Source organism: Coregonus lavaretus (assembly GCF_964263955.1).
Source record: "Coregonus lavaretus genome assembly, chromosome: 1".
Taxonomy (NCBI): domain Eukaryota; kingdom Metazoa; phylum Chordata; class Actinopteri; order Salmoniformes; family Salmonidae; genus Coregonus; species Coregonus lavaretus.
The window spans coordinates 10639783-10666653 of record NC_139988.1 but is presented as its reverse complement, the minus strand read 5'-3'; the positions used below and the strand labels follow the sequence as shown (position 1 = coordinate 10666653).

At 44.6% G+C, this 26871-nt stretch overlaps 1 protein-coding gene across 1 annotated transcript; it reads right to left on the bottom strand.

Annotated features, from left to right (window-relative positions):
- Positions 1 to 1805: 1805 nt before the first annotated feature.
- LOC311147667 (protein LSM12 homolog A-like) lies at positions 1806 to 20813 on the bottom strand. Its single transcript, XM_084184416.1, has 5 exons — positions 20671 to 20813; positions 11478 to 11611; positions 9398 to 9507; positions 4995 to 5121; positions 1806 to 2677 (listed from the first exon to the last, which is right to left on the bottom strand). The coding sequence occupies exons 1-5, from the start codon at positions 20795 to 20797 to the stop codon at positions 2591 to 2593; spliced, it is 585 nt and encodes a 194-aa protein (XP_084040542.1). The 5' UTR covers positions 20798 to 20813; the 3' UTR covers positions 1806 to 2590.
- Between the last annotated feature and the right edge of the window lie 6058 nt (positions 20814 to 26871).

Below are 26871 nucleotides of genomic sequence, written 5' to 3'. Positions count from 1 at the left end.
CCCCTGCGTCAATGTGGATGGGCGCATTCTCCCTCTGCGGTCTCCTGTAGTCCACGATCAGCTCCTTAGTTTTGTTGACATTGAGGGAGAGGTTATTTTCCTGGCACCACTCCGCCAGCGCTCTCACCTCCTCCCTGTCAGCTGTCTCATCATCATTGGTAATCAGGCCTACCACTGATGTACTAGACTGTCACTGTTTGCATGTGGTTATCTTCATCCAATTCCCAAACTGGATCCCCCAAGATGTTGGTCTATGATGCGTTTGATTCTGTTTTTTTAAAAGAATACACACTGTAGCTGTTATGGGGACAGATATGGTAATGTGATGCAGTTCATAGTTGATGCTGTTGGTGAATGTTGAACGTTCTCAATTAAATAGCTCATCAAGTATCTAATATCAGAGATGGTCCATTTTGGGTGGATACCCATAATACGGATTTGTGTTTGCCACAATTTAAAACCATGACTTCTAGAACATTCTTTATGTTTGATGAGATTAGGTCATTTAGCAACACAAAGGCTTATATCAGTGGAGGCTGGTGAGAGGGGCTATAGGAGAACAGGCTCAGTGTAATGGCTGGAATGGAATCAATGGAACGGAGTCAGACATGGGTTCCATGTTTGATACCGTTCCATTGATTCCATTCCAGCCATTAAAATGAGCCTGTCCTCATATAGCCACTCCCACCAGCCTCCACTGATTTATATAGCTTCATTATCTACTACTCAGTAAATCTAAATATACAATATAAAAGAGGTCTTCTGAGCTCAATGGGACTTCCTGGATAAATAAAGGTTCAATTAAACAAAATACACACTTACCCTAGTCCAGTGTTACCAAACCTTATTCTACTTGTCAACTAACCATCAAGCCCTCACTGAGTAGAATCAGGTGAGTTTCTCTTGGGCTACAACAAAAATGTGTGCCGTTGGTGGTACTGGAGGACTGGAGTTGGGAAACACTGCCCTAATCCAGTCATGTCTCCAGTAGTCTGTGAATTAGTCTTCTCCATGATCAGACTTCAGATTAGACCAGCAGGTACCCAGTGGAATGTAATGACACTACCTGCAGATTCTCACTTCCTACTTTGACAGGAACCATCACAGACACTGAAATTACCTGTAAATTACAGTCCATTGGAATGACAATTTAGCCTCCCTTCACCCATCTTGTTCAGTATCCTCTGTTCGAAGTTCTTTGAAGCAGCAAGCACAGCAGGGGCCAGCATTGGATAAATAAAAATCATTTCTCCATTTGAATAATTAATTGAATGTCCAGGTAATGAAGGGATGGATTCTGTGAGGTTAGTTCTCTTTAAACAAATCTATTTCTAATGAGAAAACAACCAGATAAATTCTAATTGCAGTATAGTCAAACTCCAGCAATTGGGACTGATTAAACAACACATGATACGTCATTTTACTTATATGCCACCAATACCAGTAAAATGTTTTAGTTAACTGGACAGCAGGTAAATGATCAGGTGTATAACAGGGTGGCTTGCCAGGTATGACCATGCACATTGAATACGGTCCTGATTAAAACAGCAGCCTACTGGAGCCTTGTGAAACCAGACCGATCTCGTAATAGCTCACATTTGGTGCAGTGGTCAGTCTGGTTGAACGATGCTAGGCCTACTGCACTATTGACTGACCATTATTTTGCAGAGACAATGTTCCATATACCACAAGTCATTGTACAATGAAAATACCTAACAGGAAATCAATCATTTGCCTTCTGAATCTTTCAAAGTTTAGTGTTCTTTGCCTCGCAAAAAGCTATTGAAATTACTGTATTACAGTCACAATTTTAGTTACTTTTATTTTAGAAAATGTCTTTTTAAAGTGTGGCATTTCAAGTCACGTTTTGTTTAAAATACAGAAACTTGTAGAACATGGATACAGCAAAAAGGAACACTGACAGAAAATAAAGCTAACAAGCCTTTCTGACTGCTCTATTTTTCTATTTTTTAAGAAATGAAATTGATGGAAAATAAAAGAGAAGAAGAAAAGCCATTGGGGAGATGAGGGGACGATGATGGATGATGGGGGGATGAAGGATGAGGGGGGCGATGATGATGAGGGGAGGATGATGGATGGGATGAGGGGACGATAATGGATGAAGGGGGGATGATGGATGATGGGGATGAGGGGAGGATGATGGATGGGATGAGGGGACGATAATGGATGAAGGGGGGATGATGGATGATGGGATGAGGGGAGGATGATGGATGGGATGAGGGGACGATGATGGATGGGATGAGGGGACAATGATGGATGATGATGGGATGAGTGAGACGATGATTAAGTTAGTTAAAGGAAACTATGGTTGCTTCATGGTTGATGTTTTAAATTATCTTTATAAAGTCTAATTTAAGATTAACTCTCTTTTTTTGTGTGTCTTTTTCGTTAATGTTTTTTTGTTCATCTGGACCCAGTGCCCTTCAGCGCTGGATCGTCCTGGTCTCTGACAACGAGGGCTAGGAATGCCAACCTCGTCCGGCAGTGGGGACAGACTTCCCGCCGTGCCGTCCACCCGCCGCTGTGTTGCCTTCCCTGGCTGGCCCGACCCACACTGCCCTGCGCTGACTCAAGATGATAAAGAGGAGTCCTTCTGTGTTTGCTGTGCTTGTGAACGTTGCTTCTGACTTTCCACATCTCTAAAATGTTTCTCAACCTGCAGAGGAAGGACAGGGAAGACCACTTGAGATGCATGATCAATACTATGTTACCAAAACAAAAGTTATTTGAAAGAAAAGTGCAAATGACATGTCAATTGTATAATTTTTCCACAACCAAGGCAACGTATTGACAGATATAACCATAGTAGTAGTAGGTAGGTTGACAGATAGTAGTAGGTAGGATGACAGATATAACTGTAGTAGTAAGTTGACAGATAACAGTAGTAGTAGGTAAGTTGACAGATTTAACAGTTGTAGTAGGTATGTTGACAGATATAACCGTAGTAGTAGGTTGACAGATAACAGTAGTAGTAGGTAGGTTGACAGATACAACAGTAGTAGTAGGTTGACATATATTTTTAATGATCCAATTAACATTTTAGTCATTTAGCAGACGCTCTTATCCAGAGCGACTTACAATTAGTGAGTGCATACATTTTTCATACTGTTCCCCCGTGGGAATATAACAGTAGTAGTAGGTTGACAGATACAACAGTAGTAGTATCCGTCAACCTACCTACTACTACTTTTATAACAGCTGTAGTAGGTAGGTTGACTGATTTAACAGTAGTAGTGTTAGGTACAGTGCATTGGGAAAGTATTCAGACCCCTTGACTTTTGCCACATTTTGTTACGTTACAGCCTTATTCTAAACTTATTTAAGTAGTTTTTTTTCCTCATCAATCTACACACAATACCCCATAACGACAAAGCAAAAACAGGTTTTTCGACATTTTAGCAAACATTAAAAATAAAGAAACTGAAATATCACATTTACATAAGTATTCAGACCCTTTACTCAGTACTTCGTTGAAGCACCTTCTGCGATTACTGCCTCGAGTCTTCTTGGGTATGACGCTACAAGCTTGGCACACCTGTATTTGGGGAGTTTCTCCCATTCTTCTCTGCAGATCCTCTCAAGTTCTGTCAGGTTGGATGGGGAGCGTTGCCGCATAGCTATTTTCAAGTCTCTCCAGAGAGGTTCGATCGGGTTCAAGTCTGGAGATTGAGACTTGTCCCGAAGCCACTCCTGCGTTGTCTTGGCTGTGTGCTTAGGGTCGTTGTCATGTTGGAAGGTGAACCTTCGCCCCAGTCTGAGGTCCTGAGTGCTCGGGAGTAGGTTTTCATCAAGGATCTTTCTGTACTTTGCTCCGTTCATGTTTTCCTCGATCCTGACTAGACTCCCAGTCCCTGCCGCTGAAAAACATCCCCACAGCATGATGCTTCCACCACCATGCATCACCGTAGGGATGGTGCCAGGTTTCCTCCAGACGTGACGCTTGGCATTCAGGCCAAAGAGTTCAATCTTGGTTTCATCAGACCAGAGAATCTTGTTTCTCATGGTCTGAGAGTCCTTTAGTTGCCTTTTGGCAAACTTCCAAGCAGGCTTTCATGTGCCTTTTACGGAGGAGTGGCTTCCGTCTGGCCACTCTACCATAAAGGCCTGATTGGAGTACTGCAGAGATGGTTGTCCTTCTGGAAGGTTCTCCCATCTCCACAGAGGAACTCTACAGCTCTGTCAGTGACCATCGGGTTCTTGGTCACCTCCCTGACCAAGGCCCTTATCCCCCGATTGCTCAGTTTGGCCAGCTCTAGGAAGAGTCTTGGTGGTTCTAAATTTCTTCCATTTAAGAATGATGGAGTCCACTGTGTTCTTGGAGAACTTCAATGCTGCAGAAATGTTTTGATACCCTTTTGATACCCTTCCCCAAATCTGTGCCTCGACACAATCCTGTCTTGGAGATCTACGGACAATTCCTTCGACCTCATGGCTTGGTTTTTGCTCTGACATGCACTGTCAACTGTGGGACCTGATATAGACAGGTGTGTCTTTCCAAATCATGTCCAATGAATTGAATTTACCACAGGTCGACTCCAAATCAAGTTGTAGAAACATCTCAAGGATGATAAATGGAAACAGGATGCACCTGAGCTCAATTTCGAGTCTCATAGCAAAGGGTCTGAATACTTATGTAAATAAGGTAAGTGAGTTTTCTTCATTTTTTAAATAAAATACCAAAAGTTTCAACAAACCTGTTTTTGCTTTGTCATTATGGGTTATTGTGTGTAGATTGATGAGGAATTTTGGTTCATTTAATCCATTTTATAATTAGACTGTAACGTAACAAAATGTGGAAAAGGTCAAGGGGTCTGAATACTTTCCGAATGCACTGTAGGTTGCCAGATATAACAGTAGTAGTAGTAGGTAGGTTGCCAGATATAACAGTAGTAGTAGTAGTAGGTAAGCTGACAGATAAGTTGTAGTTAGGTTGACAGATTTAACAGTAGTTGTAGTTGACAGGTGATACTCACTATTTTGCGTACATGACTTAAAGCACTTCCCTCTTTGCCTTTGCAGTTGTCAGCCTGGTATGGGGGTGAGATTACAACGTCGTCCATCACCATTATATTCTTCTCCTGCCATTTACAGTCTTTGATGCTGCAGAACACAGTACACATCATTAGATCAACATTTAACTGGTCAAACAGTCCTTGAGCTGAGGAGTCAAGTCTATTGAAACCACTCTAGAATGAGTTTTAATCTGATATTTTGAAATAAAGCATGAAATCTCAATTGAATACTTTTTATTTATGAAGCTAAAACTTGACACAACCTACACAATCATTTATAACAGTATGTATCATTAGATTATCTAAGCCTATTATCTGTAAATGTATATTTAGGGAATACAGAAATTGGGGAGATGCAGGACAACTAAGTACTGTCAGGTATATGTGAATGCCTTTATCCAATTCTCCCGGAGAATCTTGTTGCCCGACATGCTATCAATGTGCGCAGCAGTTGACCATCAAATCACACTGCGTCGGCCGTGTGTGCAAAAACGGAGGTGTCGGAGCTGGGATTGTCGTTACCGCGTCTTACCAATTTAAACAATGCTTAGCAGCCAAAATCAGATCAAGACCTCAAATTTTTCGGAACTTCTGTTGACCTAACATGCGACGTCTTCAAATCACCTGCCTCTAAACCTAGCCATTATGACTGGAAAGGGTGTTCAGTAGGCCCGGGTGGACCAGTGTAGGCCCAGTGGCCTGGGAGGACCAGTGTAGGCCCAGTGGACCGGGTGGACCAGTGTAGGCCCAGTGGCCTGGGAGGACCAGTGTAGGCCCAGTGGACCGGGTGGACCAGTGTAGGCCCAGTGGCCTGGGAGGACCAGTGTAGGCCCAGTGGACCAGTGTAGGCCCAGTGGACCGGGTGGACCAGTGTAGGCCCAGTGGCCTGGGAGGACCAGTGTAGGCCCAGTGGACCGGGTGGACCAGTGTAGGCCCAGTGGACCAGTGTAGGCCCAGTGGACCGGGTGGACCAGTGTAGGCCCAGTGGACCGGGTGGACCAGTGTAGGCCCAGTGGACCGGGTGGACCAGTGTAGGCCCAGTGGACCGGGTGGACCAGTGTAGGCCCAGTGGACCAGTGTAGGCCCAGTGGCCTGGGAGGACCAGTGTAGGCCCAGTGGACCAGTGTAGGCCCAGTGGACCGGGTGGACCAGTGGACCTAGGCCCAGTGGACTGGGAGGACCAGTGTAGGCCCAGTGGCCCGGGTGGACCAGTGTAGGCCCAGTGGCCTGGGTGGAAAACATTGGACTGCTGTAGTTTACAACAATTATAATTTCTAAAGTGGAAGTTGGGAGAGTTATATTTGAGTGTTTCAATGAAACGTACGTGAGGGAGGCCCCGCTCTCTCGCTTTCCCAGATGTTTAGTTAATTTCATTCCGATCTCCTTTGCATTATTGTAGCCTTTTCTGTAGCCTGTCAACTATGTGTCTGTCTATCCCTGTTCTCTCCTCTCTGCACAGGCCATACAAACGCTTCACACCGCGTGGCTGCTGCCACTCTAATCTGGTGGTCCCTGCGCACACAACCCACGTGGAGTTCCAGGTCTCCGGCAGCCTCTGGAACTGCCGTTCTGCGGCCAACAAGGCAGAGAGTTCATCAATGAGCTTGACGCCTTGATAAGTTCCTTTCCTGAGGATGGCTCACCTCTCACAGTTCTGGGTGACTTTAACCTCCCTACGTCTACCTTTGACTCATTTCTCTCTGCCTCCTTTCCACTCCTTTCCTCTTTTGACCTCACCCTCTCACCGCCCCCACCCCCCCCCCCCCCTACAACAAGGCAGGCAATACGCTTGACCTCATCTTTACTAGATGCTGTTCTTCTACTAATCTCACTGCAACTCCCCTCCATGTCTCCGACCACTACTTTGTATCCTATTCTCTCTCGCTCTCCTCCAACACTACTCACTCTGCCCCTACTCAGATGGTAATGTGCAGTCGCAAACTTCGCTCTCTCTCTCTCCTCTTCCATCCTATCATCTCTTCCCCCTGCTAAATCCTTCTCCCTCCGATCTCCTGATTCTGCCTCCTCAACCCTCCTCTCCTCCCTTTCTGCATCTTTTGACTCTATGTCCCCTATCCTCCCGGCCGGCTCAGTCCTCCCCTCCTGCTCCGTGGCTTGATGACGCATTGCGAGCTCACAGAACAGGGCTCCGGGCAGCCGAGCGGAAATTGAGGAAAACTAGACTCCCTGCGGACCTGGCATCTGTTCACTCCCTCCTCTCTACATTCTCTTCCTCTGTTTCTGCTGCTAAAGCCACTCTCTACCACTAGATTTCAAGCCTCTGCCTCTAACCATAGGAAGCTCTTTGCCACCTTCTCCTCCCTGCTGAATCCTCCTCCACATCCATCTCCCACCTCCCTCTCTGTGGATGACTTAATCAACCATTTTGATAAGAATGTTGACGACATCCGATCCTCATTTATTAAGTCAAATGACACCGCTGGTCCTGTTCACTGCCCTACCCTATGCTTGGACTTCTTTCTCCCCTTTCTCTCCAGATGAAATCTTGCGACTTGTGACGGCCGGCCGCCCAACAACCTGCCCGCTTGACCCTAACCCCTCCTCTCTTCTCCAGACCATTTCCGGAGACCTTCTCCCTTACCTCACCCCGCTCATCAACTCATCCTTGACCGCTGGCCATGTCCCTTCAGTCTTCAAGAGAGCGAGAGTTGCACCCCTCCTCAAAAAACCTACACTCGATCCCTCCGATGTCAACAACTACAGAACAGTATCCCTTCTTTATTTTCTCTCCAAAACTCTTGAGCGTGCCGTCTCTAGGCAACTCTCCTGCTATCTCTCTCAGAATGACCTTCTTGATCCAAACCAGTCAGGTTTCTAGACTGGTCATTCAACTGACTGCTCTTCTCTGTGTCACGGAGGCTCTCCGCACTGCTAAAGCTAACTCTCTCTCCTCTGCTCTTATCCTACTAGACCTATCTGCTGCCTTTGATACTGTGAACCATCAGATCCTCCTCTCCACCCTCTCAGAGTTGGGCATCTCCGGCGCTGCTCACTCTTGGATTGCGTCCTACCTGACAGGTCGCTCCTACCAGGTGGCGTGGCGAGAATCTGTTTCCGCACTACGTGCTCTCACCACTGGTGTCCCCCAGGGCTCAGTTCTAGGCACTCTCCTATTCTCTCTATACACCAAGTCACTTGGCTCTGTCATATCCTCACATGGTCTCTCCTATCATTGCTACGCTGTCCTCCCGAGTGGCGCAGTGGTCTAAGGCACTGCATCGCAGTGCTAGCTGTGCCACTAGATATCCTGGTTCGAATCCAGGCTCTGTCGTAGCCGGCCGCGACCGGGAGACCCATGGGGCGGCACACAATTGGCCCAGCGTTGTCCAGGGTAGGGGAGGGAATGGCCGGCAGGGATGTAGAGCATGGTGTTTGCAACGCCAGGGTTGTGGGTTCGATTCCCACGTGGGGCCAGTATGAAAAAAATATATATATAAAAAAATCATCATGTATGCACTCACTAACCAGGTGGCGAATCGCATCTCTGCATGTCTGGCAGAAATATCAGTGTTGATCACGGATCACCAACTCAAGCTGAACCTCGGCAAGACGGAGCTGCTCTTCCTCCCGGGGAAGGACTGCCCGCTCCATGATCTCGCCATCATGGTTGACAACTCCATTGTGTCCTCCTCCCAGAGTGCAAAGAACCTTGGCGTGACCCTGGACAACACCCTGTCGTACTCCGCTAACATCAAAGCGGTGACCCGATCCTGCAGGTTCATGCTCTACAACATTCGCAGAGTACGACCCTACCTTACACAGAAAGCGGCACAGGTCCTAATCCAGGCTCTTGTCATCTCCCGTCTGGATTACTGCAACTCGCTGTTGGCTGGGCTCCCTGCCTGTGCCATTAAACTCCTACAATTTCTCCAGAATGCTGCAGCCCTTCTGGTGTTCAACCTTCCCAAGTTCTCTCATGTCACCCCGCTCCTCCGCGTACTCCACTGGCTTCCAGTTGAGGCTCGCATCTACTACAAGACCATGGTGCTTGCCTACGGAGCTGTGAGCGGAACGGCACCTCCTTACCTTCAGGCTCTGATCAGACCCTACACCCAAACGATAAAAGTAATACTTCTGCTCCCCCCATCATAAGTTGAATGCACCTATTTGTAAGTCGCTCTGGATAAGAGCGTCTGCTAAATGACGTAAATGTGGACCAGTGTAGGCCCAGTGGACCAGTGTAGGCCCAGTGGACCGGGTGGACCAGTGTAGGCCCAGTGGACTCGGAGGACAATGGATCAATAAAGAATGCCCATATATTATTATAACCAGTAGCCTATGCAGCCTACCGATACTCTGCCCCTCTGGAATTAATCAAGTTTATCGACTTGAAAGGCACTTACGTTTTGTGAATAGTCTGGAATAGATGCTGGCCCTCCGCAGAAACCCCAGCACTGATTGCATATGCTTGGGACAGCTTGTCCTCCTTCTCTGACCGTGCTCGATTAGCAAGCTGAGAGAAAGATGGAGGAGAAAGTTAGGAGGGGGTTCAGAGTAGAAGGCACTCAACCAACGTGAGTTGAGGTGCAACCAAAAACTACACTCAACAAAAATATGAAATGCAACATGTAAAGTGTTGGTCCCATGTTCCATGAGCTGAAATAAAAGATCACAGAAATGTTCCATACGCACAAAAAGCTTCTCAAATTTTGTGCACAAACTTGTTCACATCCCTGTTAGTGAGCGTTTCTCCTTTGTCAAGATAATCCATCCACCTGACAGGTGTAGCACCTTGTGCTGGGGACAATAAAAGGCCACACTAAAATGTGCAATTTTGTCACAACACAATGCCAAAGATGTCTGAAGTTTTGAGGGAGCGTGCAATTGGCATGCTGACTGCAGGAATGTCCACCAGAACTGTTACCAGATAATTGAAATGTTAATTTCTCTACCATAAGCATCATTTTAGAGAATTTGGCAGTACGTCCAACCAGCCTCACAACCGCAGACCACATGTAACGATGCCAGCCTAGGACCTCCACATCCGGCTTCTTCACCTGTGGGATCGTCTGAGACCAGCTACCCGGACAGCTGATGAAACTGTGGGTTTGCACAACCGAAGGATTTCTGCACAAACTGTCAGAAACCGTCTCAGGGAAACTCATCTGCGTGCTCGTCATCCTCATCAGGGTCTTGACCTGACTGCAGTTTGGCGTCGTAATCAACTTCAGTGGGCAAATGCTCACCTTCGATGGCCATTTGCACACTGGAGAAGTGTGCTCTTCACGGATGAATCCCGGTTTCAACTGTACCGGGCAGATGGCAGACTGCATCGTGTGGGCGAGCGGTTTGCAGATGTCAACATTGTGAACAGCGTGCCCCATGGTGGCGGTGGGGTTATGGTATGGGCAGGCATAAGCTACAGACAACAAACACAATTGCATTTTATCAATGGCAATTTTAATGCACAGATACCGTGACCCTGAGGCCCATTGTCGTCCCATTCATCCGCCACCATCACCTCATGTTTCAGCATGATCATGCACGGCCCCATTTTGCAAGGATCTGTACACAATTCCTGGAAGCTGAAAATGTCCCAGTTCTTCCATGGCCTGCATACTCACCAGACATGTCACCCATTGACCCAGAGCATCCCAAACATGCTTGACAGCGTGTTCCAGTTCCCGCCAATATCCAGCAACTTTGCACAGCCTTTAAAGAGGAGTGGGACAACATTCCATTGGCCACAGCAGGAGGCAAATGGTGGTCACACCAGATACTGACTGGTTTTCTGATCCACGCCCCTACCCTTTTTTAAAAAGGTATCTGTGACCAACAGATGCATATATGTATTCCCAGTCATTTGAAATCCATAGATAAGGGCCTAATTTATTTATTTAAATTGACTGATTTCCTTATATGAACTGTAACTCAGTAAAATCTTTGAAATTGTTGCATGTTGCGTTTATATTATATCAGTGTAGTTGAAGGTAATAGGCGCGATACGGAACTCTCAATTACAATTGATAACCTTGATCAGAAACATGGGATGAGAAAGTTGACAAGGAAGATTTAACAATGACTGGCTCAGATGGGTGATTATTTGAGACAGGTGACAAATGTAACTCAAGTCATCTCATCGCAAGTAACCTAACACTGGGCCTGGCCTGTTCATAAGATGTACAAAACAATGTTTGACAGATTTTGTTTTCCATACAAATAGGCTAATCATAAGCACTTTACGAATCCCGACTGAAGCCTAGGCTACACAAAAAGTCAACAAGCATCTACAGCAGGGGTATTCAAATCTTACCCTCTGAGGTTGTGACTACTCCTGGTTTTCTGTTCTACCTGATAATTAAGTTCACACACACCTGGTGTCCCAGGTCTAAATCAGTCCCTGATTAGAGGGGAAGAATGAAAAAAGCAGTGGAACTGGCTGAATTTGTGGGATCTACAGTATGACAGCAGATGAGGGCTTACCTTGCTAACATTCAGTGATGCTAGAGGAGGAGGAGTTTCAGTGCGATCATTTATTATATCCACTTCAGAAACATAGGCTAAATTGATCAGGATGACGTCGTGGAGATTTGGCTTTCTGCTGGAGGGATCACATTCTGGGAGGAACTCAAGTCAAGGTAAACAAGCTGTGTAGTAGCAGTATTAGTAGTAGATCAGCATTGTAGTAGCAGTAACAGTAGAAAAGAAGCATCCTAGCACATGGCTTGGTAACTAGAGCATCAGTGACATTCAAAGAATCTCAAGACCTGTGGATAGATAAGGAGGGTTCACTTTAAGTCTATACAAAAACACCCCATTATACCAATGACCCAGACTGCATACAGCCTTTCTGTCATGCTGCACGGTATTCCAGCCATTTGACTGAGCATTTGGAAGGCATGTCTCTCACATGAGAGTCACACCTATTCCTTCCAAATGCACTTATGATTTATTTGCTTACACCTCATCTCACGTTGGTTGAGCACCTTCTACTCCTCTCCAGGTATTTCACTGAGCAAATATAACATCAACATCAGCAGGGTTAGAAAGTGTTAATCGTCAATATTAGGGTCTATATCCCCATCAATCATCAATATTAGGGTCTATTCTCCATCAATATTAGGGTCTATTCTCCCCATCAATCGTCAATATTAGGGTCTATTCTCCCCATCAATATAATGGTCTATTCTCTCCATCAATCGTCAATATTAGGGTCTATTCTCCCCATTAATCGTCAATATTAGGGTCTATTCTCCCCATCAATATTAGGGTCTATTCTCCCCATCAATCGTCAATATTAGGGTCTATTCTCCCCATCAATATTAGGGTCTATTCTCCCCATCAATATTAGGGTCTATTCTCCCCATCAATCGTCAATATTAGGGTCTATTCTCCCCATCAATCGTCAATATTAGGGTCTATTCTCCCCATCAATCATCAATATTAGGGTCTATTCTCCCCATCATTCATCAATATTAGGGTATATTCTCCATCAATATTAGGGTATACTCTCCCCATCAATCGTCAATATTAGGGTCTATTCTCCCCATCAATATTAGGGTCTATTCTCCCCATCAATCGTCAATATTAGGGTCTATTCTCCCCATCAATCGTCAATATTAGGGTCTATTCTCCCCATCAATCATCAATATTAGGGTCTATTCTCCCCATCATTCATCAATATTAGGGTATATTCTCCATCAATATTAGGGTATACTCTCCCCATCAATCGTCAATATTAGGGTCTATTCTCCCCATCAATATTAGGGTCTATTCTCTCCATCAATCGTCAATATTAGGGTCTATTCTCCCCATCAATATTAGGGTCTATTCTCCCCATCAATCGTCAATATTAGGGTCTATTCTCCCCATCATTCATCAATATTAGGGTCTATTCTCCCCATCAATCATCAATATTAGGGTCTATTCTCCCCATCAATCATCAATATTAGGGTCTATTCTCCCCATCATTCATCAATATTAGGGTCTATTCTCCTCATCAATCATCAATATTAAGGTCTATTCTCCCCATCAATCGTCAATATTAGGGTCTATTCTCCCCATCAATCATCAATATTAGGGTCTATTCTCCCCATCATTCATCAATATTAGGGTCTATTCTCCCCATCAATCATCAATATTAGGGTCTATTCTCCCCATCAATCATCAATATTAGGGTCTATTCTCCCCATCAATCGTCAATATTAGGCTCTATTCTCCCCATCAATCATCAATATTAGGGTCTATTCTCCCCATCATTCATCAATATTAGGGTCTATTCTCCCCATCAATCATCAATATGAGGGTCTATTCTCCCCATCAATCGTCAGGAACCTTCTTAAGTTGCTCAACCTCTACACTTAGAGGCACTGTTATAACCCCTTGAGAGGAGCTCTGTTCCGTAGACTAAAACTTCTTGTTCCCCCAGTTGAACAAAGCTCGATCCCTCTGGGAGATAGGGTGTACATATGTCAGAGGAGGTTGGTGGCACCTTAATTGGGGATGACGGACTCGTAGTAAAGGCTGGAGCGGAATAGGTGGAATGGTATCAAATACATCAAACACATGGTTTCCATGTGTGATGCTATTCCATTTGTACCGTTCCGGACATTATTATGAGCCGTCTTCCCCTCAGCAGCCTCCACTGACATCAATCATAATGAATCCACTTCATGCTACCTTGACTGACTGCATCTTTCCTAGCTTACTCTCCACCCACCCCGATACCACAAACGGACCAGACAAAACCCCATGCTTGACTTTTTCCTTGAATCCTACTCCAACCAGCAATGAATCCTGTTTCCTTTCCGCTCTTCAGACTCTTCCTCATTCTCTTCAACTCGTTGATCACTAATAACAGGAGATACAAGGTCCTCAGTTCTATATTCAGGAGACATCCGAGAGCCCCAGGTCTATAGGAAGACGTATGTCTACACTCAGGAGACCAATATTCCATGTCTTATCTGGCCTTATGTCACATTAAACATATTGATCATATCTGGCCTTATGTCACATTAAACATATTGTTTGTCCTTGTAACTATTATTCTCAAATTGCATTATTTCAGGACTGGTGCAGTCTTGGTTTGACCTAGATCACAGTTGACTAATGTAGTCCCGTGTAGCTCAGTTTGTAGAGCATGGCGCTTGCAACGCCAGGATTGTGGGTTCGATTCCCACGGGGGACAAGTATGAAAATGTATGCACTCACTAACTGTAAGTCGCTCTGGATAAGAGTGTCTGCTAAATGACTAAAATGTCAAATGTAAAAATGCAATATTAGGGTATATTCTCCCCATCAATCGTCAGTATTAGGGTCTATTCTCCCCATCAATATTAGGGTCTATTCTCCATCAATCATCAATATTAGGGTATATTCTCCCCATCAATCATCAATATTAGGGTCTATTCTCCCCATCAATCATCAATATTAGGGTCTATTCTCCCCATCAAAAATGTAAAATCTCAGACACCTGTAGATCAACATAATAAAAAGTGGTAGACTGAGGAGCTGTGGTTAGAGACTGAGGAAGTCTTGCCAGACGCATGGCGCTCCGTCAGCAGCTGTGGTTAGAGACTGAGGAAGTCTTGCCAGACGCATGGCGCTCCGTCAGCAGCTGTGGTTAGAGACTGAGGAAGTCTTGCCAGACGCATGGCGCTCCGTCAGCAGCTGTGGTTAGAGACTGAGGAAGTCTTGCCAGACGCATGGCGCTCCGTCAGCAGCTGTGGTTAGAGACTGAGGAAGTCTTGCCAGACGCATGGCGCTCCGTCAGCAGCTGTGGTTAGAGACTGAGGAAGTCTTGCCAGACGCATGGCGCTCCGTCAGCAGCTGTGGTTAGAGACTGAGGAAGTCTTGGGGAAGGCCTGTTAGTTAGTGGCCTAGTCAGCTGGAATGACAACCAAGGGCAATGCTGCCACCTATTGCAGCCACAGGAGAACATTCCCAGGTTGTAGCATGACAATGAATGACAGGAAGCATCCTAGAGAAGGTAGAGAGGCATGAATGGAACAGAATAAAAGATGTACCGCATAAGGCACTAAATGCAGAGATGGTGTCCTTCCACAACATAGTTTAGTGTTAAACGTCTAGGCCTAAATACTGAAAATATACACATTCTCCTGGAGGTACATCTATCACCTCTGGGATAGCTTGTTAAAAACAACCAGAATACCTGGTAAGATGCTGGACATCCCTCATCAGCGCTGAGGACTGGTCACTTCAATCATGCCATCTGAACAAAACACGCATGCTATTCATCTACAAAACATCCAACTACAGTTATGCCTTTAACCAAAACACAGAAAGAATTGCAACTGTGGTTACATTTTTACTTGCTTTGTTCATTTTACATTTTAGTCATTTAGCAGACGCTCTTATCCAGAGCGACTTACAGTTAGTGAGTGCATACATTTTCATACTGGCCCCCCGTGGGAAACAAACCCACAACCCTGGCGTTGCAAACGCCATGCTCTACCAACTGAGCTACAGGGGACTGGTGTTGTTCCTGGTGGGGTCTTTACGGTCTGCCACTGCCATTCTTTGACAATAACAGGTTCTCTCCTATTAAATTCAGAAGCTCGGTGAGTGCTAAACTACATCTCCAGTCTCAGTGGACTGGTATAACGAGAAGAAAGAATACAGTTGAATGGCTAGCAATAGTGGCAGGCATGCGTTCAAACAGCCTTCTGCCTTCTCCCTACAGTTCTCAGCCATTAGCTTCGCCCACGAGTTATGTGAACTACAATCCCGAAGCTGTGTTTTAAAGCTGCAATATGTAACTTTTTGGGCGACCCGATCAAATTCACATAGAAATGTGAGTTATAGATCTGTCATTCTCATTGAAAGCAAGTCTAAGAAGTGGTAGATCTGTTCTATGTGCACTATTTCTATGCTTCCTGTTTTTGCGTCTTTTACGTTTGGTACACCAGCTTCAAACAGCTGAAAATACAATGTTTGGTTATATTTCACAGCGGTTTAGATGGTACAATGATTCTCTACACTATACTTGCTTGTTTTGTCACTAACTGAAATTACGGACACTATTAAAATCTTTGCAACCAGGAAATGGTGGAGCGATTTCTGCATAGCGCATCTTTAACGTTTGGAAACTTCAATTATCGTCGCTTGCGATTTGGCTTTCGAAACATATGGCCCTTATCTTTCATCAGCAAGAAAGAATCCTTCAAATAAAAAAGATACACTTACTGTAGCAGTTACAGAGCCATACAGCTATGGTGCCGCCATCCGACCAAACTACACTTCTGCTACACTAACCTTAAACTTACACACAGGTGTTGGGAGCACGCTAGAAAGCTAATTAGCAGGGCCTGCCCACTCATAAGGCAGGATTAGGCGAACGCCTATGGCGGCAAGACTGACGAGGGTTACGCTTCGGCGCGATCAAGGTGTGTATCAATTTAACCTTTTGTTTTTTGGAAATTATTTCTCGCTGATATGAAAGATAAGGTCCTTATGCCTCATGTCCACCAGATGCAAACTGTGTTCCGGCGGAAGTCATTCATTGTCAATGGAGCAGTCCACAATGTCAATGGAGCAGTCCACAATGTCAATGGAGCAGTCCACAATGTCAATGGAGCAGTCCACAATGTCAATGGAGCAGTCCACAATGTCAATGGAGCAGTCCACAATGTCAATGGAGCAGTCCACAATGTCAATGGCGCAGTCCACAATGTCAATGGCGCAGTCCACAATGTCAATGGAGCAGTCCACAATGTCAATGGCGCAGTCCACATTGTCAATGTAGCAGTCCACAATGTCAATGGAGCAGTCCACAATGTCAATGGAGCAGTCCACAATGTCAATGTAGCAGTCCTTTGGGGGTGCAGCACTAGGCTGTGATGTGTTCTGTGTACTGCATCAAATCAAATGTATTTATTAAGCCCTTTTTACATCAGCAGATGTCACAAAGTGCTTATACAGAAACCCAGCCTAAAACCCCAAACAGCAAGCAATGCAGATGTAGAAGCAGGTGGCTAGGAAAAATTCCCTAACTCCCTAGTGTGGCGTACTGCATTAGCATCGAACAGCCCCCGCGATATGCAACTTTTCAGGGAAGTCAGGAACCAATATACACAATCAGTTAGGAAAGCAAAGGCTAGCTTTTTCAAATAGAAATTTGCATCCTGTAGCACTAACTCCAAAAAGTTTTGGGACACTGTAAAGTCCATGGAGAATAAGAGCACCTCCTCCCAACTGCCCACTGCACTGAGGCTAGGAAACACTGTCACCACCGATAAATCTACAATGATCGAGAATTTCAACAAGTATTTTGCTACGGCTGGCCATGCTTTCCACCTGGCTACCACTACCCCGGCCACCAGCTCTGCACCGTCCGCTGCAACTTGCCCATGCCCTCCCTGCTTCTCCTTCACACAAATTCAGACAGCTGATGTTCTGAAAGAGCTGAAAAATCTGGACCCCTACAAATCAGCTGGGCTAGACAATCTGGACCCTTTCTTTCTAAAATTAGCCGTCGAAATTGTCGCAACCCCTATTACTAGCCTGTTCAACCTCTCGTAACGCCTGAGATCCCCAGAGATTGGAAAGCTGCCGCGGTCATCCCCCTCTTCAAAGGGGGTGACACTCTAGATCCAAACTGTTACTGACCTATATCCATCCTGCCCTGCCTTTCGAAAGTTTTTGACAGCCAAGTTAACAAACAGATCACCGACCATTTCGAATCCCACCGTACCTTCTCCGCTATGCAATCCGGTTTCCGAGCTGGTCATGGGTGCACCTCAGCCACACTCAAGGTCCTAAACGATATTATAACCGCGATCGATAATAGACAGTACTGTGCAGCCGTCTTCATCGACCTGGCCAAGGCTTTCGACTCTGTCAACCACCGCATTCCTATTGGCAGACTAAATAGCCTTGGTTTCTCAAATGACTGCCTCGCCTGTTTCACCAACTACTTATCAGATAGAGTTCAATGTGTCAAATCGGAGGGCCTGTTGTCTGGACCTCTGGCAGTCTATGGGGGTGCCACAGGGTTCAATTCTCGGGCCGACTCTATTCTCTGTGTATATCAATGATGTCGCTCTTGCTGCTGGTGACGCTCGGATCCACCTCTATGCGGACGACACCATTTTGTATATACCTGGCCCTTCATTGGACACTGTTAACAAACCTCCAAAACGAGCACCTCCTCCCAAAACGAGCTTCAACACCATACAACACTCCTTCCGTAGCCTCCAACTGCTCTTAAACACTAGTAAAGCTAAATGTATGCTCTTCAACCGAACGCTGCTTGCACGCTCCCACCCGACTACAATCACTACTCTCGGCGGGTCTGACCTGGAGTATGTGGACAACCACAAATACCTAGGTGTCTGGTTAGACTGTAAACTCTCCTTCCAGACTCACATTAAGCATCTCCAATCAAAAGTTAGATCTAGAATCGGCTTCCTATTTCACAACAAAGCCTCCTTCACTCATGCTGCCAAACATGCCCTCGTAAAACTGACTATCCTACCGATTCTTGACTTTGGCGATGTCATTTACAAAATAGCCTCCAACACTCTACTCAGCAAATTGAATATAGTCTATCACAGTGCCATCCATTTTGTCAGCAAAGCCCCATATACTACCCACCATTGTGACCTGTACGCTCTTGTTGGCTGGTCCTCACTACATATTCGTCGCCAAACCCACCGGCTCCAGGTCATCTATAAATCACTGCTAGGCAAATCCCAGTCTTATTTTAGCTCACTGGTCACAATAGCAACACCCACCCGTAGTCTGCGCTCCAGCAGGTATATCTCACTGGTCATCCCCAAAGCCAACACCTCCCTTGGCCTCCATTCCTTCCAGTTCTCTGCTGTCAATGACTGGAACGAACTGCAAAAATCTCTGAAGCTGGAGACTCTTATCTCCCTCACTAACTTTAAGCATCAGTTGTCAGAGCAGCTTACCGATCACTGCACCTGTACACAGCCATTCTGAAATTAGCCCACCCAACTACCTCATCCTCATATTGTTATTTATTTTGCTAATTTGCACCCCAGTATCTCTATTTGCACATCATCTTTTGCACATCTATCATTCCAGTGTTAATATGAAATTGTAACTATTTTGCACTATGGCCTATTTATTGCCTTACCTCCATAACTTACTACATTTGCACACACTGTATATATATTTTCTGTTGTATTTTTGACTTTATGTTTTACCCCATATGTAACTCTGTGTTGTTGTTTTTATCGCACTGCTTTGCTTTATCTTGGCCAGGTCGCAGTTGTAAATGAGAACTTGTTCTCAACTGGCTTACCTGGTTAAATAAAAATAAATAAAAAAGAGTAACCAGGCTCTGAGGGGTGGCCAGTCCTCTTCTGGCTGTGCCTGGTGGAGATTATAAGAGTACATTGCGATTAAGGCCAGATCGTTATTCAAGACGTTCAAAGATGACCAACAGGGTCAAATAATAATCACAGTGGTTGTTGAGGGTGCAACAGGTCAGCACTGCATGAGCTCAATATTTTCTAATCATGCGTTGCTTTACCATGCGGTGGTACAAACGTAAGTAAACACACTCCAACTACCTAGCTTTTAACTAGTTGAAAAGCAAAACACATGTGCCTCAAGTATGCAAAATGCAGGCTAGAAATCAAAAACTGTACTGCAAGCAAGCTATGCATCTTAATGTTCAGACCGAGCGTCGGGGATCTTAACAACCCCCCCAATACTACAGAAGAAGCCTTCATCCAATGACTCTTTTTGTAATGTAATGGAACTGACAGTCATGATCAAGGGCTACTAACAACCAGTCATTGAAGCCCATGCAAGGTGGTCCTACACCCACCCTCTGGAGTGTGGACTGACGAGAGAAATATCCATAGTTTTTCAGCTAGTTACTTGGGCCAAGGTGTATTGAAGAGCCATATAGTATAAGATTAGCTTGTAGCGTTAGTGTACAGTGACGGAACCGGCATGTTTCATCATACTACCATAGTTAGCCAACTAGCTAGGCTAGCTAACGTTAACTAGGTACCCTTGGGTCATCCACCGACTTTGACAACTCAATCATGCCGTGCTAGTTAATCAGATTGATAACGAAGACTGTTACGAATATCAAACATAGACAGCGTCAAATGGTACCATAATTTGCTGGCTATCTAAACGCTAGTTACCGTTAGCTACTAACTAACCGCTAACTAACACTAGTTAGCGTTGAGGCAATGAAATTAATTGTAATTTACCTAGCATTGATAAGTATGCAATCAGTTAGGTGGCAATAAGAATAATAGTATATCGCACGTTTCTCAAAACCATCTGCGCTGGTCAGTTAACTAGCAAGACTGTCACGCTAGCCAATAACAATTACTGAATCTGCCATAATGGGTTCTGCCAAAAAGTGATCCTAGTCGAAGACCAGCAATTCTACGTTGGCTCACAATACATGTAAGCAATAACTAAGAAATCAGAGGAAAACTACAGCAACATTAACTAAATGTAATACATATGTACGACTCAGACAATCTTAATGAATTGTATCGAAATATTTCACGTGGGACAAAGCTAGCTAGCTAAGCAATTCGGCTAACTACTACTAATTACGCCTGTGCGGATCACTATTTGACATATGTCCGTTAACGACAGCCCCTCGTAGGCAAACAGGCCAATTATTCAATGGCATCCTAAAATAGAGAAAGGATACTCAAAGTCAACATCTTGGACTGGTAGTCGAAGGCCACCACTTCTCCCTGCAGACGCTGGCCCAAGCAAGTGAGACAAGAAACATGGCTCCCGACACTAAAATACTCCCCCGGTCCAGGAGCCGCCATCTTCTCCGCCAGGAAAGCGGAGCGCCAGTCTTACGTAAAATTAGTACGTGATCTCGTCACATGACTTCGGGGAGTGTCGACTCACGTACGTTCCATCTGATGATTTTAATTCATTCCACAGTTCGTGCTGTAGCTAGATAGCATTCTAGCGTTACATTTAGATTTTGGATGAAAAAAGGAGCGCCACTCTCTGATGGGGGAGGCATTGACTGATGGAACAGTTTGATGCCAACCATCAGAAAGTCAACATGCACCTGCAAAGTTTGTCCCATTCCTTCCCCTGTTGTCAGGATTCAGAAATGCTTCTGCTGCAAAATAGTTCCTTCCTGACTATCACGCCATCAATCCGAATATCCTCATAATGTCTTATTTGGATCCTTCAAATTGTGTATTTACTTTAATGATGGAGGCCTTTAAGGTATTTGGATGGCTGAAGCACTTCAGCAAAGAACGAAGAGCCAAGACACACTTAGGTTGATTGCCACTCACATTGGGGACACCAAAGCTGCCTTCCTTCTCGTGTTTCCCTTGATATACACTATATATACAAAAGTATGTGGACACCCCTTCAAATTAGTGGATTCGGCTATTTCAGTCACACCTGGTAAGATGCTGACAGGTGTATAAAATCGAGCACACAGCCATGCAATCTCCATAGACAAACATTGGCAGTAAAATGGCCTTACTGAATAGCTCAGTGACTTTCAACGTGGCACCGTCATAGCATGCCACCTTTCCAACAAGTCAGTTCGTCAAATTTCTGCACTGCTAGAGCTGCCCCGGTCAACTGTAAGTGTTGTTGTGAAGTGGAAACATCTAGGTGCAACAACGGCTCAGCCACAAAGTGGTAGGCCACACAAGTTCACAGAACTGGACCGCTGAGTTTCGTCTGTCCTTGGTTACAACACTCACTACAGAGTTCCAAACTGCCTCGTCAGCACAACGTCAGCACAATAACTGTGGAGTTAAGCTTGCCGCCATTGGACTCTGGAGCAGTGGAAACGCGTTCTCTGGAGTGATGAATCACGATTCACCATCTGGCAGTTCGACTGACAAATCTGGGTTTGGCTGATGCCAGGAGAACGCTACCTGTCCCAATGCATAGTGCCAACTGTAAAGTTGGGTGGAGGAGGAATAATGGTCTGTGGCTGTTTTTCATGGTTCGGGCTAGGCCCCTTAGTTCCAGTGAAGGGAAATCTTAACACTACAGCATACAATGACATTCTAGATGATTCTGTGCTTCCAACTTTCTGGCAACAGTTTGGGGAAGCCCCTTTCCTGTATGACAATGCCCCCCGGCACAAAGCGAGGTCCATACAGAAATGGTTGGTCGAGATTGGTGAGGAAGAACTTTACTTGCCTGGACAGAGTCTTGACCTCAACCCCATCGAACACCTTTGGGATGAATTGGAACGCCGACTGCGAGCCAGGCCTAATCGCCCAACATCAGTGCCAACCTCACTAATGCTCTTGTGGCTGAATGGAAGCAAGTCCCCGCAGCAATGTTCCAACATCTAGTGGAAAGCCTTCCCAGAAGAGTGGAAGTTGTTATAGCAGCAAAGGGGGGACCAACTTAATATTATTGGCCGTGATTTTGGAATGAGATGTTCGACGAGCAGGTGTCCACATACTTTTGGTCATGTAGTGTACTTTCTCAACCAACAGGAGTTGCAGTTGTCTGGGTGGTCAGGGTTGCCAGGTGGAGCTGAAATGTCTAGCCCAATGACTTCTCAAAACCTGGCCACAAGCCCTGAAAAGTAGGCCCCACATTTTTTTTCGCAGCATGATAAACCCTTTTTCCATAATGTTATTGAGCGAATTAAGAAGGAATATCGACGCATTTGTTTATGTTTTTCTGTCGCTCTAATATGCAGTAGCCTATATCATATATGTATTGGATAACGGCATTATAATTTGGGCTTTTTGGGCTTGGGCTCATTAAACGTCATTAATGTAGGGCTCATAAATGTATTTAGTATCTGGCTCATCAGGCTCAGGTAGCATCAGGTTTGAATTTTTATGCTGATCAAAGCTCTAATCAAATCCAGACATAGGCCTATTTATATGCTTTATAATGCTTTTGAATGACACTTCCGGTTTTGTCATACCCCTGGTATACTATGTACATTTATATGGACTGATATACCACGGCTGTCAGCCAATCAGCATTCAGGGCTTGAACCACCCAGTTTATAATTGTAAATAAATCCTGTTTGTGCATGTGCATAACTATAGATAAACGTGACAGGAGAGTTTGAGTGATTAAGGTTGGACACAGTATCTCGAAATCTCTGTGCAAGAAACACTTGGACGGACTTCAAAAAACAAATGTTAGGCTATTTTCTGGCAATTGTGCCTTTATTATGTGCCAGATGTTAAGACAACAAACCGTTATAAATAACATATTTGCGGAGATTTACATGTTATTTTAATAGGCATTGGCTACTGACTAAAATCTGGGTTTATAATTGTAATTCAACTTTGCCATTGTTTGCTATATGCAGGTAGCCCCTGATAGGCCAACGTCTCATTTCAGGGAAAAGTCCACTATGAAACTGACATTAAATGTGGAGAATCATATATTTGCGATAGAGCTGAAACCATGATCTGATAACTTCCAATTTAATTAACTAAAAATGGCCATTAATAATTGCACAATAACACAAGGCCACAACAACAAACTGAAGGTAGAGGCTATTTATTAAATCCGTTTGCAAGCTCCAGGTAGGCTACAAAAGTGGCACAAAATTATTTGCAATGACTCCAGTGATATTGTCATTTCAACATATACAGTATCTCACAAAAGTGAGTACACCCCTCACATTTTTGTAAATATTTGAGTTTATATTTTCATGAAGAACACTGAAGAAATGACACTTTGCTACAATGTAAAGTAGTGAGTGTACAGCTTGTATAACAGTGTACATTTGCTGTCCCCTGAAAATAACTCAACACACAGCCATTAATGTCTAAACCGCTGGCAACAGAAGTGAGTACACCCCTAAGTGAAAATGTCCAAATTGGGCCCAATTAGCCATTTTCCCTCCCCGGTGTCATGTGACTCGTTAGTGTTACAAGGTCTCAGGTGTGAATGGGGAGCAGGTGTGTTAAATTTGGTGTCATCGCTCTCACACTCCCTCATACTGGTCACTGGAAGTTCAACATGGCACCTCATGGCAAAGAACTCTCTGAGGATCTGAAAAAAATACTTGTTGCTCTACATAAAGATGGCCTGGGCTATAAGAAGATTGCCAAGACCCTGAAACTGAGCTGCAGCAATGTGGCCAAGACCATACAGCGGTTTAACAGGACAGGTTCCACTCAGAACAGGCCTCGCCATGGTCGACCAAAGAAGTTGAGTGCACGTGCTCAGCGTCATATCCAGAGGTTGTCTTTGGGAAATAGACGTATGAGTGCTGCCAGCATTGCTGCAGAGGTTGAAGGGGTGGGGTGTCAGCCTGTCAGTGCTCAGACCATATGCCGCACACTGCATCAAATTGGTCTGCATGGCTGTCGTCCCAGAAGGAAGCCTCTTCTAAAGATGATGCACAAGAAAGCCCGCAAACAGTTTGCTGAAGACAAGCAGACTAAGGACATGGATTACTGGAACCATGTCCTGTGGTCTGATGAGACCAAGAAACTTATTTGGTTCAGATGGTGTCAAGCGTGTGTGGCGGCAACCAGGTGAGGAGTACAAAGACAAGTGTGTCTTGCCTACAGTCAAGCGTGGTGGGAGTGTCATGGTCTGGGGCTGCATGAGTGCTGCCGGCACTGGGGAGCTACAGTTCATTGAGGGAACCATGAATCCCAACATGTACTGTGACATACTGAAGCAGAGCATGATCCCCTCCCTTCGGAGACTGGGCCGCAGGGCAGTATTCCAACATGATAACGACCCCAAACACACCTCCAAGACCACCACTGCCTTGTTAAATAAGCTGAGGGTAAAGTTGATGGACTGGCCAAGCATGTCTCCAGACCTAAACCCTATTGAGCATCTGTGGGGCATCCTCAAATGGAAGGTGGAGGAGTGCAATGTCTCTTAACATCCACCAGCTCCGTGATGTCGTCATGGAGGAGTGGAAGAGGACTCCAGTGGCAACCTATGAAGCTCTGGTGAACTCCATGCCCAAGAGGGTTAAGGCAGTGCTGGAAAATGATGGTGGCCACACAAAATATTGACACTTTGGGCCCAATTTGGACATTTCCACTTAGGGGTGTACTCACTTTTGTTGCCAGCGGTTTAGACATTAATGGCTTTGTGTTTAGTTATTTTGAGGGGACAGCAAATGTACACTGTTATACAAGCTGTACACTCACTACTTTCCATTGTAGCAAAGTGTTATTTCTTCAGTGTTGTCACATGAAAAGATATACTGAAATATTTACAAAAATGTGAGGGGTGTACTCACTTTTGTGAGATACTGTATATTGTATCAAATGGTAGGCTTCAGTAGCCTACAATGGCCAACAGATGCAAATGTTTCATTGTCCACATTTAATGTCAGTTTCATTGTGGACTTTTTACCATAACAGAAGGATGTGAGGGAGTTTCATAATTTCCATTTCAAATTTCCACACGTGCCGCGCTCGAGACCCAAGAACTGAGAATGAGTAAAACCCTTCACTTGATACGGTTTTCCATAAGAAACGTCGACATTAGAATGTAGTTTACTTTAAACCACCTCTGAGTGAATGTATCTAAAGTGCTCTAGCCTGCTTAAAGTAGTTTTCCAGTTCTTTGCCGCCTTTATATCAGTTCTAGCGCGTTAATATGTTTTATGGAAAAAGGGTTGGAAATGGGTGTCTCCATAATGACAAATCTAAATAGCCTACCTGCAACAGGTAAAAAGTTGTCACGACTTGCGCGTGTTGCTCTGTCTCCGTGACTCAGCTGCCTGCTGCAGCGCCCTCTCAACCAGTGCTCTCAACACACACACCCCTCCGGCCCTCCCCTCTCCACCATTCACTCACTCACTCAGTCACTCACTCATCACTCACTCAGTAACAGGCTCCTCACTGCCTGATAGTCAGCAGCAGGTCACAGTGAAATATATACAGTACCAGTCGAAAGTTTGGTCACACCTATTCATTCAAGGGTTTTTCTTTATTTTTTAAAACTATTTTCTACATTGTAGAATAATAGTGAAGACATCAACACTATGACATAACACATATGGAATCATGTAGTAACCAAAAAAGTGTTAAACAAATCAAAATATATTTTATATTTGAGATTCTTCAAAGTAGCCACCCTTTGCCTTGATGACAGCTTTGCACACTCTTGGCATTCTCTCAACCAGCTTCATGAGGTAGACACCTGGAATGCATTTCAATTAACAGGTGTGCCTTGTTAAATTAATTTGTGGAATTTCTTTCCTTCTTAATGTGTTTGAGCCAATCAGTTGTGTTGTGACAAGGTAGGGGTGGTATACAGAAGATAGCCCTATTTGGTAAAAGACCAAGTCCATATTATGGCAAGAACAGCTCAAATAAGCAAAGAGAAACGACAGCCCATCATTACTTTAAGACATGAAGGTCAGTCAATAAGGAACATTTCAAGAACTTTGAAAGTTTCTTCAAGTGCAGTCGCAAAAAACATCAAGCACTATGATGAAACTGGCTCTCATTAGAGAATAGCCCAAAAACCCACAACCCCCGACCAATACATTTTCACCCGCGACATCGTTTTCAAAGTAGCCCAATTTAACCGGAAAACCGCGGACATGCCAACCCTGTGGGTGGCTACTATTTCGGACTGGCTTAATCTAGTGTTCAAATGGTAAAGCGCAACGTTTATTTTGTCCATTAGCTATGCTTATAAAAACGTTAAATGAACTTACCAGAAGTCTCGGTCTTATCACTGCACTGTCAGCTGGATCCTTGATAAACCCACTACTCTGATCTAAAGTAATTTGCTTACAAATCATGTTTCATTTACATTCTTTAATGCATGAAAAAAGTATTTATGGTGATCCAAAATATTAACGCAATATGCAACAGTGTTATTATGGCATCCTCTCTTATTTCTCGTTTTGTCTGTATTATATATATATTTTTAATTAGTTATACTA

What these genes read in the sequence shown, in the direction of transcription:
- LOC311147667 (XM_084184416.1), bottom strand. Translation starts at nt 20,797, where the DNA reads ATGGCGGCTCCTGGACCGGGGGAGTATTTTAGTGTCGGGAGCCATGTT. An exon ending in CATCACTGAATGTTAGCAAG is followed by an intron (nt 9,508 to 11,477) that starts GTAAGCCCTCAT and finishes TCTTTCTCTCAG; the next exon opens with CTTGCTAATCGAGCACGGTC. An exon ending in TTCCAGACTATTCACAAAAC is followed by an intron (nt 5,122 to 9,397) that starts GTAAGTGCCTTT and finishes TGTGTTCTGCAG; the next exon opens with CATCAAAGACTGTAAATGGC.